Source organism: Rhyacophila brunnea, unplaced genomic scaffold, assembly GCF_057557595.1.
Source record: "Rhyacophila brunnea isolate RB1 unplaced genomic scaffold, BYU_Rbru_1.0 scaffold_2, whole genome shotgun sequence".
Classification (NCBI taxonomy): domain Eukaryota; kingdom Metazoa; phylum Arthropoda; class Insecta; order Trichoptera; family Rhyacophilidae; genus Rhyacophila; species Rhyacophila brunnea.
Window position 1 is genome coordinate 2,298,672 of NW_028232859.1, and position 19,350 is coordinate 2,318,021.

Sequence of the window (19,350 nt, forward strand, 5' to 3'; positions counted from 1 at the left end):
TCAGACCACCATTAAGGATGTGGTGTCATACATGGACGACCCCATATATGTAAACTTCATAAATAAGAAAATAAAGAAAACTATTAAATTTTATGGTATCTTCTGCCAGCCTATATTAAATTAAATGGAAGTATGTCTACAAATTTCCAGTATTTAAGTTTTCCACATAACCAGTCAGTCTATCACCAATGGGTTTAAATCAATGTGTAGTTAATTAAAATTAAATTAAAATAAAAAATCTTACATTATGGAATAAATTATAGCGCGAAAAATATTTGTCTCATTTTCCAAAAACTAATAAAAAGTACCTGTCCACCTTGCTATTATTGAGAATGTTAAATAATTCAAACCTAACAATATTCAATAATTCCCGGAAAAATAACAATAAAATAAAAAAATATCCATTCAATTTGGATCCGGCCATTTTCCCATCTAGGACCTGTACAATAATTAAATTGTCGACGAATTGATCTCACGTATGGAAAATTATCTTGGAGGATTCAGTGCCAAACTTGCCGTCACACATGCAGCATCTTTCGAAAGACTAATTATTGTTTCGCCGTGAACTTATTGACATTACAATTACTAATCTCTTTTTTATATAATAGTTTGAGTTAACAAGTTATCAAAATGGCAAAGATTACTTTAGCCATGGCTATGGTTTTGGCGATGTGTGCAGTACATGGTAATTATTAAATTTTGAATTACAATTAATTTGTATAATGTATTTTTTAGATCTTGTAGTCTACATAAAAAAAGGTTCTAATATAATTATATGATATTTTCATTTTTATATTACTTTAAATGGTACGGGCCTTAACTTACTGCTAGCTAGCCAAGCTAGCTTGTTATATCATGTTGATACTCGTAGTTTAATTATGTAGCAAACAAATCAATTCTGGAAGATATTACAGTATATTTTTTCCATTATCTCTATAATCCGATATGGATCAGGGCCGCCTCCCTAAGACGTTTTTTAACATCCATTTTGTTAAGAGAAAATGGATATTAGCCTATTGCTCAACCAATTACTTAGATATTTCTAAGCTCTGAATTAAAAGACAACATTTTGAACACGCGACTTCATAATTATGTGTACCTACACTAATTTATAACGCGACTATGCCTGGCGCATTTTGGTAATATACATATTGTAACCCTTATTTATCGTGACCCCGGTGAGCGCGAATTCGTTATATCGCGATCGATTTTTAATAATATTTTTTGTCCTATCTTTATTTTGACATGTGCCAACTGCCGAGTGGAATCAGTGGGTCTATTCTATACTTATCGAACACTAAATTGATAAATAGTATCAAACTTAGGGTAGGTTTGTATCAAAATATTAGCACTTATTGTAACAATTACACGAAGCCGGTTTTTATTGTTGCAATAAGTGCGATATTTTAACAGCAGCAAGATAGGTGCTGTTAAAATATAGCACTTATTGCAACAATAAAAACCGGCTTCGTGTAATTGTTACAATAAGTGCTAATATTTTGATACAAACCTACCCTAAGTTTGATAATATTTTTCACTTTATCACTTTAGCGGTCGATAAGCATAGAATAGACCCACAGGAGTGAATTATAAGATTATTTGACAATTATTATCGACAGATTGTAAATAGTAAGCGCAGGCATCCCTGCATGATGTAGCTGTATGTAGATTCTTTTTTGCAATAAGGAACAAAATTAAAGTTATTTTTTCAGATTCTTGCAAAGTTTTATTTAATACTTATAATGTACGTATGACGTTTAGTCTATTACAAAAGCGGTTTCATATTTTAAATTGTTTTGTTTTTCATATCCCTTCCCCGTTGATCGATACATTTGGTTCATCGCGATCCTCTCCAAAACGTATACCCCACGATCAACTTACATGACGTGATCCTAATATCATACATATGTTACCACTAACGATGGAATGATTGAAATAGCTACCGCAAGAATAAAATATTATCACATGACATTTGGAACACCTCAGAAACAAACCCGTTTAAAAATAATGAAAAATATTATGTTTTACCATGTTTATTTCTGATGTGAATCAAACAGTGTATATTTCCCGTGTATTGTGTAGTAGGTACCACCGACAATCTTTGGTTTTGTATATGTATTTTTATTGATCTAATAAAAAAAATGTTTAATATATAATATCTACCATTTTTTTATCATTGGAAGAGTAAAGACAAATTTATTAGCTGTATTGTCGAGGCGTATTTTTTGCAATTTAAGCGTTGGAAACCGTTTACCTTATTATTTAATTTGAATATACCATTGTATAAAAAAAACTGTGGAGTCTTTATTACATATGTACCTGGTTGTATTCTCATTATGTAACGCTACACGATTTTTATTTTAAATATCACGTGGTCCTCCATGGATCAATCAGAATGAGATATTATTATTAGTTAGTCGAATAAAGTTAGCAGAAACTTGATTCCTGTTTATTATATTTAAATTTCTTTGACTACAAGAACACCGATCTGTTACCATGGAGCCGTTCCCTCCAAAATAAGTTGACTATTTTTAATTTAATGTTATTTGCATTCAACAAAATTAAAATGCTTATCTCAAGACTAGTATATTATTATATTATGTGAATTTACATAATCGAAAGTATTTTTTTTCATCAGTGAGTGAATCTTTTGAAATATTCAAATTGTCTTTTGAATGACGCAATATTATGATGTTTTCTCTCGTCTGTTTGCTTCTCTAATATATTATGAATGAGCCAATCGCAATGGCAAGTTGTTAATATAATTAAAAATGGTCAACTATTTTGTATGTAGGAAACTATGCAATGTACATAAATATTCTTACATGCGATGGAAATCATTTCTGCATTTTCATTTAAATTGGTATTAACGATCCTTTAACAGGAATTTCAGTATACCTACAATTCAGCAGTTAAATATTTATTCGAACTTTAATAATGTAATATTATCTACTTCTATTAAACTAAATTTAATTATATTAATACAATTACGTCTTATAATATATTTATTGATACGATATTTATTAATAAGATTACCAAAAAGTTCTTCAAACCAAATGCCATGGCTTTTTGAATATGCTTATTAATTATTTTTAAGTTACCAGTTTATAAATTACCAGATTTATGAATTGATAATTAGATATCCATAACCGGCATAAACCATCTTGTCGCGATTCTTCTCTTTGATAACTCGAAACAGATCGTGCTACAATGAATGGCAGTTTAAGGTATGTGGAGGCCCTCTGGTGTATTAATACAGCAATGGTTACAGTGACGTCCCGTGGGGGTAGGCAGGATATGGGTTGCCTGGGGGCGGAACACAAAGGGTAGGAAAATGAAGAAACTAATACAATCATTACAACTTCTGAAATCAGTGGCGGTTTTCCGTGAAGGGGTGATTCAGTCGCATCGTTAGAATGTACCAAGATCTTAGTTTAAAAAAATCAAAAGTAATCAAAGTGTTACACGTGTTTTTTACCTCAAATTAAGTCTATTAAATCTAGAGATTCTCATTAGTGGTGAAGAACCTTGAAATACCTGAAAAAATCTCTAATATCTAACAAGATTTTCAGAGACCAACTTTTCTCATTATTTTTCGAGAAATCTCTATAACAACCTCTAGACGTATTAAAGTTTCACAATCAAAACACGCAAGTTTACTTATAATATTTCCATGGATGATAGTTATGAACCACATATCATCAGGAAGAAAGTGAATACCAGTAGGTAAAAAAAACATATTCCCAGGTGAACATAGCACATTATATCGGTACCGGTAGAATTTCAATCCATTTTAATGCCACTTTGTGAATGGCAGGAATTCCCACAGGTGTCAGGAAAAATATTCTGGGGTCTAGAAAGGGAAAATAATCCTTCTCAACTAAACTAGACCATGTCTGTCCAGATGATATTATTATAACCAACAATAATGTTTACCTTTATATTATTATGTTAGCGATGTGTAAAAATAGTTTATTGGATCTACGAATAATTTGGTTTGGCAATGAACTATCGAAGATTTTAGAAATATTTATTTAAAACGAATACGTTATTAAATTTGTAGCGAATAAAAATACAGTTCTTCATCAACTTTTTTGTGTGTATCTACATACTTAAATATTATTCGAAGTTACAGAAAATGACGCATGGCTTGGCAATATATTTAATCTCAATCAGCGACCATTAATGCATCTTCTCCACGTCTCAGTTGACTGAAGACATTATCATAATGCGGTGGCCATGAGACTAAAATATCCGCCTGTAGAATGACAAACGTTAAATTCTTACCATCTCATTTGAACGCTTGTCTCCTATGAAAAGGATGACAAATTTCATTAGACGGACGAATTAATTATTAATGTAAAAACATTGATTTAGTATGTAAATAAATTCCGTGAAAAGAAACCAAAGCAACAATATAATCAGTGGTTCCCAAGAATTGTAAATAATTAATGTTAATTTCCCAATGTTGGTATGGAGAGTGACATTTTTGTGAAAATGGGTGGGAGAAATGAGGTTTGAACAATATCTTCAGCGTCCTAAAAGTGTGTCAGTAAGAAAGAGTTTCCGTGAAAAGTTACTACTATGGCCCCCACATCCTGAAGTGGGCCCCCAGGCTAGGATCTTTGGCGGGCCCCCCTGTATATCGCTAAGGGTAAAGTCGGTGTGACGCCTTACATTAGTGTTTTCTAAATAGCGTTTTCAGTAAAATTAAGGTGTGTTTTTAATACATCTGTTTGAATTATGGAGTTACCAAGTATCGACCCACAATGAAATATTGTAATAACCGTATATTTTAATATTATTACACTATTGAAGTAAAATAGCGCCGCAGGCGACTATTTTCACTATTAAAGCAAATTTTCGATGTGTGTTTATCTCACATATCTAGTCGACTCGCCACGCCGAGCCCCCAGGCTAGAGCCCTGTCAGCCCCCCCCTTATGGGGGCAATGGTTACTACTATATTTTGGAGTGAAGAAATGTAATATGACGAAACCAAAGAGATTTGAAAAATTTCCGCAGCGTTGAACGAAATCATTGACGTATTATTTATTATATGGATAAATTGTGTGAAAAATAAAATTATTGGACAATATTGGTCTGATAGAATCATTCCATATAATTTTAATTATTCCGTAATAAACAAATAAATACAGATGAACGTGACGTGGCATTAATTTGTATACTCGTATAATCGTTAAATTAATTATTATAAAAGAAAATAGTTAATTTGTAATTTGTATGACATATTTTGAAAGAGAATTGATATAAATACATATTGTATATACTTAAAATTGAACTCTATCTACATTGTAGGTAATAAAGATGATTCTTAAAGAATTTCATCAGATGTCTATAACCTTTTCTGGAAAAAGTCTTAATTTTTCTGTCGATATTAATATGAAACGATATATCATGTAGATAACGAAACGGGCAATTATCAGGTCAAGTTTTTCTCCTGTAAACTTGAAAATAGTCACTTATTTGATTCATTATTTTCGGTGTGTAAAAATCTCATAGTTTCTTACTACATTTTCTTGTCTATTTATCGTGCAATATGAATATTTATAATGATAGAACATAATAATATGTAGATTGCAGTCGATAACGTTTTTCCGTTTCTACTTTGTTATTTTTGCATAGTAATTTTTTTCTCGTTGATGATTTCTCGAGAAATGAGAATTCTCTAAATTTTCAGTTCTTGAGATTTAAAATTGACCATTTACGCTTATTTCTCGAAAATTTTCGAGACGAGATTTCTCGTCCATTTTTTGAAAACCTTTCAAATTCGATTAGAACTATTATTGATGATTATTATTAATAAATATAATATCACCATGTTTACTCTATGTATTACGTATATGTTAGCAAATACATCTACACTCAGGAATCTTAACAATTTATTTTATGGGGTTGGTTATAAGCCAATCACTAATCTCTTAAAGACGATTTCCTTGACCCAAACACTCACAAACAGAATTGGGAGTGGAATTTTACTCGTTGGGATTTAACCTGCGATCCGCAAATCAGAAGCTGAACGAACTAGCAAAGCAATATTCATAAACCTTACTTATTTTTTTGTTAATATATAAATGTAGGTATTACAATTTTTGATAGTGATATTTTGTAATAAGTACCTACCTTTGATTATGATAATAAGTGTGATTACTTATAATTATCTTTGCCTTGAAGTATTTCTGTATTATTTTAGAAATAAATAAATAAACAAATAAATTCACTTGTAGATATAATTTTAATAGAAAGATTACAGCGTTTATTTCGTGGTTATTTTAGAATATGTATTTACAAATTTGTATTAATGCATTATTTAGAATATTTAGGTAATGTTACGACACGTGCTTCGCTCACATAGTAACCTTTATCAAATGTTAGTAGGTACGTATCATTTTACGTTTGAGTTGATATAATCGTTTCATTATCTCTTCGGTATTGTGACCTGAGTTATAACCATATTATCGAATCTCTATACCGATATAAATAACAAAATATAAAACAAGCAACATACCTTTCTAGTTTTTTGAATAGTCGACATTTTTTACGTAAAAATACAATATTTAAGTACACTAAACAAATTAAGCAATCAAAAATTTTATTCGTATCTTCGAAATAATTTATTAAATAAAAAATATTTACTAAAAAAAATTACTAAAAATATTATTTATTAGGGTCTGACAAAAATTCACATGTTGTTTTTTCAATGTGTATTTGAACCCAGAGTATGGACCTAATAGGTTGAATAATTGGCTAACATTTATTCTCGTAAAAAAAGTTCTGTAACGGTAAATGTTTTCTTAGGTAAAAAAAATACGTATAATAAAAACAGACTTTTAAATTAACGGACATTAGGGAAGGACATATATTATATCGGTTATTTTTAAATCGTGAGTTTATCTATGATTTTCTATTTTATGGTTTCATACGTATTGATTAATTAATTTTTAGTAAATTGTATTAAATTGTGCGCTTCGTAACCTATTATGTCGCTAAACGGCCCCAAACTCCCATATGTTGTAGGTACTTCTTTCGGACGTGGAGGTCGTACACATTTTTCTTTTATACTTGAAGATTGTACAAAAAAATGTACTAATAGAATTAATATTCTACATAATTATTAATCAGTTAAAATAATATGAAATTTAAAACAGTGCCTAAGTTATCCGTATTTATTTCCAGGTCAACGTTCATCCGGCTCAAACTGTCAAGAGAAGAATGCCAGGTATCCTGTCAATGGACAATGCGATGCTTATATTGAATGCAGGGTAAGTTTATCGAACATATATTTATGCACATCGATACCATAAATTAAACGAAACACATTCTATATTATCCTCAATCATTTATGTGCTAGGTACCAATAATTGATTTAGATCGGTATGTAATTTGTTGTTCAATTAATAATATGCACTTATATTTCTAAAGCTGGAATAAATTATTTAACTGAATAAATTAATTGATTACCAAAAGTTTAGACCTACAAAGTTCTCACACAATTTTTAATTTTTAATTATTAAATTATAGATACTCAACCGACAAAGACTATTATAGGCCATATTATAGCATTTTACCAATGCTTACTAATTTTACTATTTCCTAACTTAACTTAACCCACGATATTATGGTTACCATTATACCATTTCAGATTTAAGACATGGCGGGCTGAAAAATAAAAATTATTATGCAAATTGTATGAAATAACTGCAATTAGTATGTATCTAATAATACTCATTGTGAATAATTAAAAAAAATTGCAACCTACACATTTTAACATTTAATATTAACTATTATTGACAAATAACGATAATAATATCCTTTAAGGATTATTTCATAATGGCAACTCCTAAAATGGATTCATTATTACATCATCCGAATTCCTTCAATAATAATAATATGTTTATTTATTTATTTATTGTTTATGCAGAGATGCAATTGTCTAATTGAAATTCAAAAAAGGAATTAAAAATATTCAGTGGGATTTAGTTGTGTAACTTTCCGACAGGTGGTTGTGTGGAAAATTCGCAATGCAAATAAAATGGTTATGCTAATTAAATCACTTTACAGATGACATTTTATATTATTTATTTTGCAATAAATACAATGAGAAAAAATCCGAAGAGTTGATCATAACTGGTACATAACTGCGTATTATTTAAATATGGCATTGCAAATAATTACTATTCATTAGAGATCAATGATATATTATTTTGAAAGTGCATTCTATTATTATATACATGACGTGTAGAAGCGTTACATACTATTTGTATAAAAAAATAATTATTTTCGTAATTCAACTGTGAGACAGCTGATAACGATTGATAATAATTATTACATAGCCCTAATTCTAAAATGTATTTACTATTTCATTCGTTATAGTAATACTGTACAAGTTCGCAAATTTAATATAATGATAATTCGCCATTGGTTACAGGTGTATTAGTACTTTAGTATGTATGTAGATAGCAGATACTGTGTAATATGTGGAAAAGGTTTGTAAGAAGATTGCGCAAACGCGTTGACATCACCGAACAAGTTCTTCTTTTGCAATGCAATATTGTTTTTAAATTAGTTTCAGATAAGTAAGATATCCTAAATTTAGATTTAAGATGAAAGCGTAAAGATACTTTTCTCCACTATCAACAAATATTAATTATTTTTGAAAAATCCACAAAAACACGTACATAATTCGATGTAGCAAGGATAATGAGCAGCCTTATAATATTCTCCACAAACATTTCCAAATAACATTTTTAAGTGTATAGAAAAATGACAATAATTACAAAAGAATGTATCTATCTTCCAATTGTTTACTTAATTATATAAGTATCAAACTTATTTATATGTAGATTTTCGTGTCATTTGCCATAATTACATGATTAACCCCCATACAGTCTAATCCAAACCTATAATATATGTTTAAATTTTTATATTGTTATTATCCCACTTATTAAAATGATTTTTAATTGAAATTTAAGATTGACAATAATTTTGTATAATATATAGAAATAAATGAACATTCCCTTGTAGTGATGTAGTAATTATTAAGTTACTAATTGATAATTGTGCAATATACGTACCTACTTCCTTCCATTTCTATAAAAGATTCTGCTTTCCTTTTATAGTCTCGCATGTATTATATTAAATTAGGTTTAAACGGCACACAAAACATGATAGTAGAGAGCATGGCTCCCACAAGGGGGCGGCTGACAGGGCTCTAGCCTGGGGGTTGGACTCTGGGGGGACCGGCGTGATGGGTCGACCTGATAAATGAAATAAACACACATCACAAAATTTGTTCCAATCGGGGGAAAAGTCGCCTGCTGCGTTATTTCATTTGAATAGTATTAACATTTTAAAATATCTAATTGTGTGGTGCAATTTTTGTTTATTTTGTGTCAATATTCGACAACTCCATAATTCAAGTGGATTTATTCAACAATACAAAAAAAATACACCTAATAGGTACTCTTAATTTTACCTAGAAAACCATTTAGAAAACGTTTTTGTGGAGATTCCCACTACCTTTAATCTTAGCGATGGGTAGGGGACCCCTCTAAAAATCCTGGCCTGAGGGCCCGCTTCAAAATGTGGGTGCCATGGTAGAGAGTGTAAATTGTTCAAAATAATTCGCTAGACGAGAGTTGGAGTTGAATCCCAGATCACTGTTCGAAAATAATGATTGTTGATATTTATTTTCAGGATGGAGTAGGAGAAGAAAAGTTGTGCCCTGACGGTCTTCTGTTCAACGCGAATTCTTCAGTATTCAACTACCCTTGCTCATACCCGATCGACGTTGATTGCGCCGGCAGAACTGCAACACGTAATATAATAATTTTAATTTTAAACATTTAATTTTCTCTTGTGACTGAAACTATCCCAACTGATTTTGGAGTAGCCTCAATATAAGTTCCTCGCGCACATACTCCAATATTGACAAGTTCATTGGTTGTTCTTGAATACGCTTAATTTTTTAGACTTAAGCCCATTATTGTATCAATATCCGAAGTGATTTGCTTGAACACAGTTGGACCTATTAGGTTGCGCATGTAAAAAAATCTGTTAATAGGTCAATTATGATCTTCTTAGGATAAGATATAAATGATAACATGTGACCTAAAAATAGTAACAGCTATTTTAACAATATTTGAGTCATCATAATATGTGTTTTCACACTACAATTTTTATTGATAAATAATTATAAATCAAATCTAAAGTAAAATGTCGCCTTTATTCTTGCTTATGTTTCATACTATTAAAATCATTTAATTATTATAAACACCAAATATTTGGCATGATATAAAAATAATTGCAAGATAAAAAAAACTTTTTATATACCACGTTTTTAAATTTTCTGTTGAATCATATAAACTTGACAATGCTATGTATTAATAAAAACTTTTTATTGTACTTGATAGAAATAATGTATTACTGTAAAAATATAAATAGATATTATAGAATACAGAAATGTCATTTTGACATTTCATATTGATTTCCATAGTAACGCACGTATATATTAATAATTTAGTTGCTAGAACCCACTTAGCAACCAATAATAGTGAGTGGTAAATATTACTTTTAACGATTTTTTTCTGAAACATACAAAACAGAATTAACTGAAAATGAATTAAATTCTGCTTAAAGATGGCCAAAAGTATTAAAGGAATGCATTGTCGTCGTGTTCTGATATATTTTAAAAGTTTCAAATGTCTAGCTAGTCGGGAAGTTAGTTAAAAATCTTGGACAAACAAGAAAAAAATTGTACTGCACAATTAAAAATCTGTACCGGACAAACAAGAATAAGAGCTAATAAAAACGTGGTAAAATACAACTATCTCACATAATTAAAAAAAAATATATTATTATTTCGAAAACATATGATAAGTACCTACCACCTAATATTATTATGATAATACACCGTATAATTTGTAATTTTCGTAACTTATCATTTTATAAATTATTATTATTAAATTACTATTTTTTTAAGATATTGGTATATAATTTGAGACCCAAGACATGCAGAACAGGGTTCGCCATCAGCTCTGCTCTGGACTCTCGATGACAACATAGGTCATGGGGTACTGTTAAATAATATAAATGTTCCAACTTCAACATAACAAAAATGGCAATAAAATTTAAAATTTTACACCTCATATTGCATTAGTCGAAATAACAATGCAGTGTGTCAGTCGGTTGTAAGAAAATCCACTAGGCAGCAATCATTTTGTTACCGAATCACGACTTTAATTTAATTTAATTAATTTTTTTTAATTATTAATTAATTAATTAATAAATTATTAATTAAATCCTGTCTGCACATTTTCAGAAAAGGCAATCCCGACCGAAGACTGTCCCCATCAGTTCGGATACTTCCGAGTGGGAAATGATGCAGCACAATGTGGTCAATTCATGAACTGCGTTGACGGACGAGCCTTCACATTCGACTGCCCCGAAGGCCTCGCTTTCAGCGTCGACTCCTACAGATGCGACTGGCCAGATCTAGTCCCTGATTGTAATGCTGAAGGTAAATCCAACAAGTATTGTTGTTTGGTACCAACTTAGGTACCGACTAAATATGTGAATTATATACAGTCGAACTTGGTTATTACGAGGAAGATGGGACCGACTGAATTTGCTCTTTATAAGCGTTACTCGTTATATATTTTTAAACGAGCGGCCAAAGTCGCAATTCAAAGAAAAACACACAATTAGAATTTTTCCCCGAAACAAGCATGGCATTCATAAACTACAAAAGAAGTTGTTTATTGTAATGAACGCTGGTAGGTACCTACTGACTTCAGCTTGGATTTTTTTTCAACCATATGCGTGGATACTTTTTCAATCTTGTCCGCGAAAACACCAATTAGGTAGGTACTGAGACACTTAACGAGTGTCAGAAATGTAATCCGAACCCGGCGGCATCCTGTCCGGTCGGATTTTATTGCTTAGGGTCGAAATGTTTTTAAACGATCGACACATTAACAGTTTTAAGAAAAAAATTGACGATATTTTAGCTCGGTATATCTGACAAGTAGCTCATTATAAAAGTGAATAAATGCATGGAGAAAATCATAAACTAAAATGTCAACGAATGTTTCCTCATTAAATCCGAGATCTCGCTATGTCCGTGATCGTAATAACCGAGTTCGGCTGTATTATAGTTTTATCAAGTATTTAGTTCGTAATAAGTACAAAAAAAATCAGCGACGTTCAACTTTAGAGCGCGAGGGATGCGAAAAAAACATTATTCTGACAGGAAGAAACTCTGACTTTGGATGCCGCGTCCATAATACCTACTATTCCATTGTTTGTAATTATTATTGACTATTAGCTTTGTCATTTTCCTCGAAAGAAAACCATAGTGCCCCTGTGCAGATTCGCGTATAGATTTTGGTAATCTCAGTAGATATATAGGTATTTTAAAATATAATATTATCATGTGGACGTTTTTTTTTATTTTATTCAGCTTTCCTCGGCTTCTCCTGCCCACCGGAGCCAGTCGACCCCTTCTTCGGAGCACAGGAATACAGATTCTTCAGGTATGTTATAATATTTAGTCTATTATGTATCTAGTAAATTAAACGTAGCTTGAACTTCCATTACGAAAGAGTTTAGTGACATCTGGGAATATAAATAAAAACTAGAATCTATTAAGATTTTTTACATTCATTTTAATAGAGATGTGCAAAAAACATCATAGTTGATAATCAATTTTCAATATACAATTAAAATAATGCCTAATACTGATGAAACATGGCTGTTTAAATTAACTATGATATGTAATTTTTTTTTTTGACCATGTCCAATCCTAAGAAGATCATATGGGCCTCCACAGAGTGGAGATTTGTATCGATAGATTTTTGTTTTTACGAGAACTGATTGTTAGCCACTTGCTCAACCTATTAGGTCCATACTCTGACTCCAAATACAAATTCAAAAACAATATGTGTGTTTGCCAAATCCAGAATTTGACCCACGACATTATAAGCCGACGTTTAGTCGCTCGGCCATCGTGGGCGTATATAATAATAATTTAACTAATAAAATATAATATATTGACAACACAATAAAAATAGATACCAATTTTTGTTAGATACTCGTATACCTACATACAATTGAAAAATAGGTAAATAATGTTGGACAATGGTATGTTATCGAATTTCTTGAATACATATTACCCAATTTATTATTATTTGCAATTTTTAATTTTGCTTTTACACAATTAAAAGTGAAGCTGATAAAGCTATATTGGTCGCTAAGTACCTAATTTTTTGAAGTTATACTTCTTTTGGCGCGTTTGGGAAAACAGATCAGAGTGTATTTTTGGCGTGTGACGAAGTTGAGCGCGCCGATGCAACACAATTTATTATTATGATTATATTCATTTCGGTTTCGAGGGTACATGCGCATGCGCATAGTATCATTTAGTTAGTCGTTCAATACAACCAAGTAAACAGCACGTGTTGTAAACATAACCAATATTTCGACACTGTTTATTTATATTCATAAAACTGTATTTATATTGGAGTGTATACTTATTTTTCATTACAAAGATTGTGTATCAAGATTTGAGGCTATATTTATGTAAGTATTATTTATGAGTAATATTATATATTAATAAATATTTTTTTTAAATGCTCCATTTTTTAATATCACAGGTCCCCGTCTGATTGCCAACGTTACTACATGTGCATTAACGCCAGACCTCGCCTGCTGAACTGCGGAGAGGGAAACGCATACAATGAACTGATAAACGCCTGCGATGGAATCGAGAATGTCACCTCGTGCGCCACTGGATCGCAGTTCAAACAGACGAGCGTGCCGACGCAACAGAAGCAACAGAGAGGACAGAATCAATTCAACAGAGGTTGAATCATCAAATTATTCAAAAAAGGAACATAGAACACTTTTTAAATAGTCACAAGTTTAATTAGGTTTATATTGAAAACAATGACAAATCAAATCAGTTTATTATTAGATTGTAATTGTAAGTAATAGAATGTAATCTGATAAGCATTAACAAAAAGTTTAAATAATTAATGTGATTAAGTAAATACCATTTGTTGAAATCAATATAAACTTGAGCTGAATACATAAAATAATTAACTTATTGCTACATTTTCTCAACCAAATAACATAAAGCACCCATTTTTATACAATGCAGATACCTACCTACAATCTACTTGACGTACAACAAAAACCTGAAATAAACATATTAAGTACATAATTATGTATTAAATAAATACACATCTAAATAATAATGAAAAACTTGTTTTATTATTCACTTTGCCTATTTTCACAAAAAAAAAAAAATTATGGTAAGAAGGTAGGTACTAGGTAAAATAATAATAAATTAAAATATCAATTTTTTGAATTCCTTTAATAAATATAACTTGAAATCTATTTCAGTAATATTGAATCGAGCTTCGAAAAATTATGTAGATGCGTTTATTGAATTAATTATTTTAGTAGATACCTACACAATTCGCTAAGAATACTATAATCCAGTGAGACACACACCGCGGCCCAAAATAACAAGTACATACTTTATATAGTGTTGAGGGTCCCAGGTTCGAATCCTGGGTCTGGCAAGTACACATATTGTTTTTCAATTTTTGTATGAGTCAGAGTATGGACCTAATAGGTTGAGCAAGTGGCTGACATTCATTTCTCGTAAAAATAAAATCTGTTAATACAAACCTCCACTTTGTGAAGACCCATATGATCCTATTAGGATCGGACATGGTCGAAAGAAGAAAGAAGAAGAAATTTAAAATATTAAAAGCTATGTCTCGTCTAGTATAGGTATGTCATTATTTTACAACGTTTTTCTTAGCTCGTATTCATATTTGTCCGGTGGTTCTTTGTCCGGTACAAACCTTGCAATCGATTGTTAACTAACTTCCCGACTAGCTAGACATTTGAAACTTTTAGAATATATCAGAACACGATGCCAATGCATTTTTTAATACTTTTAGCCATCTTTAAGTAGAATTGAATTCATTTTCAGTTAATTCTGTTTTGTATGAAAAGTTATTTCGACACTATTATTGGTTGCTAAGCGGATGGTCCTAGCAACTAAATTATCAATATGAATATCAAAATTGGCATTTCAGTATTATTTCTATCTAGCACAAAATTTTTGATCGTTTAAGCTAGTCAAGTCAAGTTTATATGAATCAACAGAAAATTTAAAAACGTCGTATATAAAAAGTTCTTTTTATCTTGTAATTATTTGAATATTTTTACCACCTGCGGCCCGTGAAAAAATAGGAAATGGATAAATTGGCCCTTCTTTCAAATAGTTTGTGCACCACTGCTGTAATATAATAATTATAATGCAATAATATACTTCCACAATCCAAAATAATAACCGAGGAACTGTGCGCAATCGATGCGCCCTAGTATGGTTTTGAAATTCTTTTTGTTGGATACCTACTGTATAATAAATCTATAAACCTAGGTAGGTACTTACTCATATACTTAGTAATTTTTTTAAATTAAAAAAAAATTCTGAATTTGTATTGTTAAATAACTCGAAAATGAACCAGTATTTTTTTTAAATACAGACATCTATGAGTAGGAGATTATATATATATCTAAAGATACAATAAAACGCATTTTATTTAAAAAATGATGCCTGCCATTTTTCAAAATTTGGATAGCCGAATTATCACAAAATAATCACAACGAACAACGATATTATAGTCTGTAAGTGGCTCAATACGACAAAATATTTTCTGAAATACTATAGCTACTTGACTGTCTCGTATTTAATGTTATTTACACCATTTCTTCGTTTTATTTCATATAATATCTTCTCATATTTTTCGGATTTCCGAACGTAGTACCGTCGCTAGTAATATGACAAATAATACAGGGTTTTCACTAAACTGCAAATTTGAGTGTTTCCTACAGACATTTTCGGCAAAGTCAGTTGGTAAGTTGGTATAGTGTACTCGCGCACAATTTTGCTGTTTACACCACTGTTTTTCACGTTTTTCCTTGATTAATAAAATTATAAATTTAATGAGTGTTTAGTACATTTTTTTCTTTCCCGCGCAAAAGAGAAGTTATGGTTTGCGTCCCAGTTTACGATCAATAATTTACTGAGGATTCAACCAAAGTAATTTTTTATGAAATTAAATTCCTATCTATCATTTTCACTATTTTAAATAATAAATTTTAAATGACAGAATAGATCTGTCTCCTTCACACTTACAGAAATGCTTAGCTAACCTTATTTTGGGAGTTTAAAGTTGAGGTGTCCCATAGCTAATCCTGTCCCATTACTATTATAGCAGTCACCCTATGTGCATTTTAAAATAGGTTTTTGGTACGAAGCACGGATTTAACTATGCGCTCGAAATAAAAAAATATTCGAATTGTATGTATAAGTATTTAATAAAAAAGTAACTGCGTTAGATTTTTTTATTAGATAACTTGACTGTCAAGTTCAGACGGTCAAATGGAATACCTAAGTCTTGAAATTTATGGCATGCAAAATAAATATTGTCAGCGTTGGAGGTGAAGATCGGGGTTTACAATACGTCATAAATATTATTTTTTTACTATGATTCCGTCTTGTTTCGCATAAACTTTTAAATATATTATATAAAGTAAGCGAATGAACCGGAACGCAATATTTAATTATTTCACGAGACAGCGATAATCTCGGAGATTTCATGAACCGGAGCCGCCAGTACGCTCCAGTTCCTTTCGATCCAGGGCTCGAAATGGACAGGAGCGCACCGGAGCGCCGTTCCTGTTCGTAAAATCGGTAAAATTATCTCTCCGTCTCGTGGAAAAAATAATTTGACCATTTGAACCAGATAGGCCAAAAATAGAAAATCTAACACACTTATTTTTATAAAATACCCATAAAATATGATAACTATGGAAATATCTTCAGAAAACTGTCGAGCGCTCCGGTTCGTAAACTTTTCCATTTCGAGCGCTGTTTCGATCCCTGATTTTACTTTATTGAGACAGTTCCCTGAATGGTGCTAATTACATTCTACCTGCGCACTAAACGGGGAAACGATTACTTATTATTATTGTTATCAAGTTACGGAGTTATTTATGAAGGAAACAAAGGTATAGGTAAGTGGTTTAATTAAGTGTTCTTTGAATCGTTATCTCTCTTATCTCATATCACTATTATCAGTGACGATGTTGGCAATTTTCATTGAAGAAAATACATATATCAGACAGGATAAGAAAATAACCATTTTGACCAGGAAGAAGCTAGATTTTCTGAAAAAGAATACAATATAATGTTTACTATATTTGGTCGTCATGGAAAATATCTCATGAGAAAAGTTATGAACCCTTTTAATCCAGCCTACAGTAAAAAATATTGGGTGTAACCCAAAAATATCTTTTCAGGAAAAATCAAAAGCTTATTTTCAAGGTCGAGTGTATTTTTTTTTTTACATCGACAGAAACCTTGTAATTTTTCAATTTCCGTTAAAACTTTTTATCGTAAAAACGAGCTATATGTATTATAAAAGCATTAAATTACATTAAAACTATATGCTAGATGCGAATTTTAAGAGTCATTTTATGAACGTATTTGAGAGCATAATGAAAGAGGCCGCCACTGGCTACAAACCGGTATGAATTAATTAGGTTATGAAAAGCAGTATAGTAGGAATACATTTTTTTGTAGTTATGTAATAATAATATTTCAAATAACATATTATTTAATTTATTTTAACACACCACATATCATAAATTTACAATATTATTAGCTATTCCCAATCCGATATCTACCTACTAAGGTTTAATTAAAGGTTGTGATTTCTTGACTTTTTTTAACGATTCTCGAGATTTGAGAATAGAACATCTGATTTCTTAAGATATCGAGATTGATTTTTTTATATCTTGAGATTTTAGAGAAGTATTCGAAAATCGAGAAATTTATTGAAGGTCTTATGCGAGGTTTTTATTTTTATTTTCTTGTGACACTTATTTTAGCTTTGTTTCTAAAAAGGTCTTTTCAGAACCCGAGTCTGGTCGTAATCTCTCATAAACATTTCTCAAGTAATGAGCTTCTCGAAATATCTGAATTAAAATATCAATAAACGAGAATCAACTTTCACATATAATTTTTTTCGTGTATTCTGGATATGTAGGTGTATCGTTTAATTAAACAAAATTTAGTTTCTGTTTTTACAAAGCATGATTTTTACTAATCAGCCCATATAATGAGAAAATAATAATTATTATAGTAGCGTGCATACTAAAGTAAATGTTATCCGTAGATAATAATATTATGTACGTACCCGTTAGTGTTTACATTTTCGGGATTTTTTTTTCTTTTTTTTTTTTTTTACATTTTCGGGATCGTAATAGTTTCTTGATCCCGAAATTCAGAGATTTTACGAATATTGGAAAATCGGGATAATTTTTCATGTGATTTCTGACAAAAAACAAGTAACTTTTGCGATATTATTATGGGATCGGAAATAATAATATGCATAATATCAATATCATTCGAATTTATTATACGTATACACTAAAAATCATCAATCAAGAGAGTGATAGGTTAGGTAATTTTAATATATACTTATGTTTTTTTTATATTCATAAGCGGTCGGCACTAAAAAAATGTATAAAATTGTACTTATTTTTGTCTAATTTTGGATTCCCAAGATGTCAATCCATATCAACATTATGATAAAATATAAAGAGGATAGTAAAAATTGATGTAATAATATTATATTTACGGACGAGTTAATTCGTTAGTTGAGAAAATACGAGCTACGATATTTTTATGATACATTAAAATAATAAATTTGTATCGTTCAATATTGCATTAAAATATATATTAAATGTGTTGAATTCCTCAATAAAAATAATAAACATCCACGGATAAGTAGGTAGGTAGGTACTTAAGTACTTCAATAGGTATAAAAAACCTAGGTCTTTTTGCAAAAATAAGTGTTTTTTTCTTCATTTTACTACCTTCCGTAATACATATTTTACAAAGAAACGTTTCTGTTTATCATTTAATTATATTTACTAATAATAATTATAATATGGCGAAGTTACATACTATACATTTTTATTGCCGATGTGTACTGCTTTGGTTGTTTGACCTGCCATCTGATGGGAACATTGATGACTATCGAATTATTTTAATAGTTTTATTGTCTCTGTAATTTATGCAGATTAATCGTTAAAGTTGCATATAATATGCAAAATTTAAATTTTTTTCAACAGAATTTAATGTATTTGACTGTATGTTGGATTATTGATTCACAAACGTAAATGAAATGTTTCAAAATAGGTGCCATGATAAATAGTTCTATATTTGGCCACCGAGGCGCTG

General features: G+C 30.5%; 1 protein-coding gene across 1 annotated transcript; it reads left to right on the top strand.

Moving 5' to 3' along the window:
• The first annotated feature begins 502 nt into the window (after positions 1-502).
• On the top strand, positions 503-14,282 carry obst-E (obstructor-E). The gene is made up of 6 exons (XM_085947839.1): positions 503-685; positions 7,197-7,282; positions 9,717-9,837; positions 11,341-11,538; positions 12,481-12,553; positions 13,673-14,282. Exons 1-6 carry the CDS (start codon positions 631-633, stop codon positions 13,884-13,886), a joined length of 747 nt encoding a protein of 248 aa, XP_085803965.1. The 5' UTR covers positions 503-630; the 3' UTR covers positions 13,887-14,282.
• Positions 14,283-19,350: the final 5,068 nt, after the last annotated feature.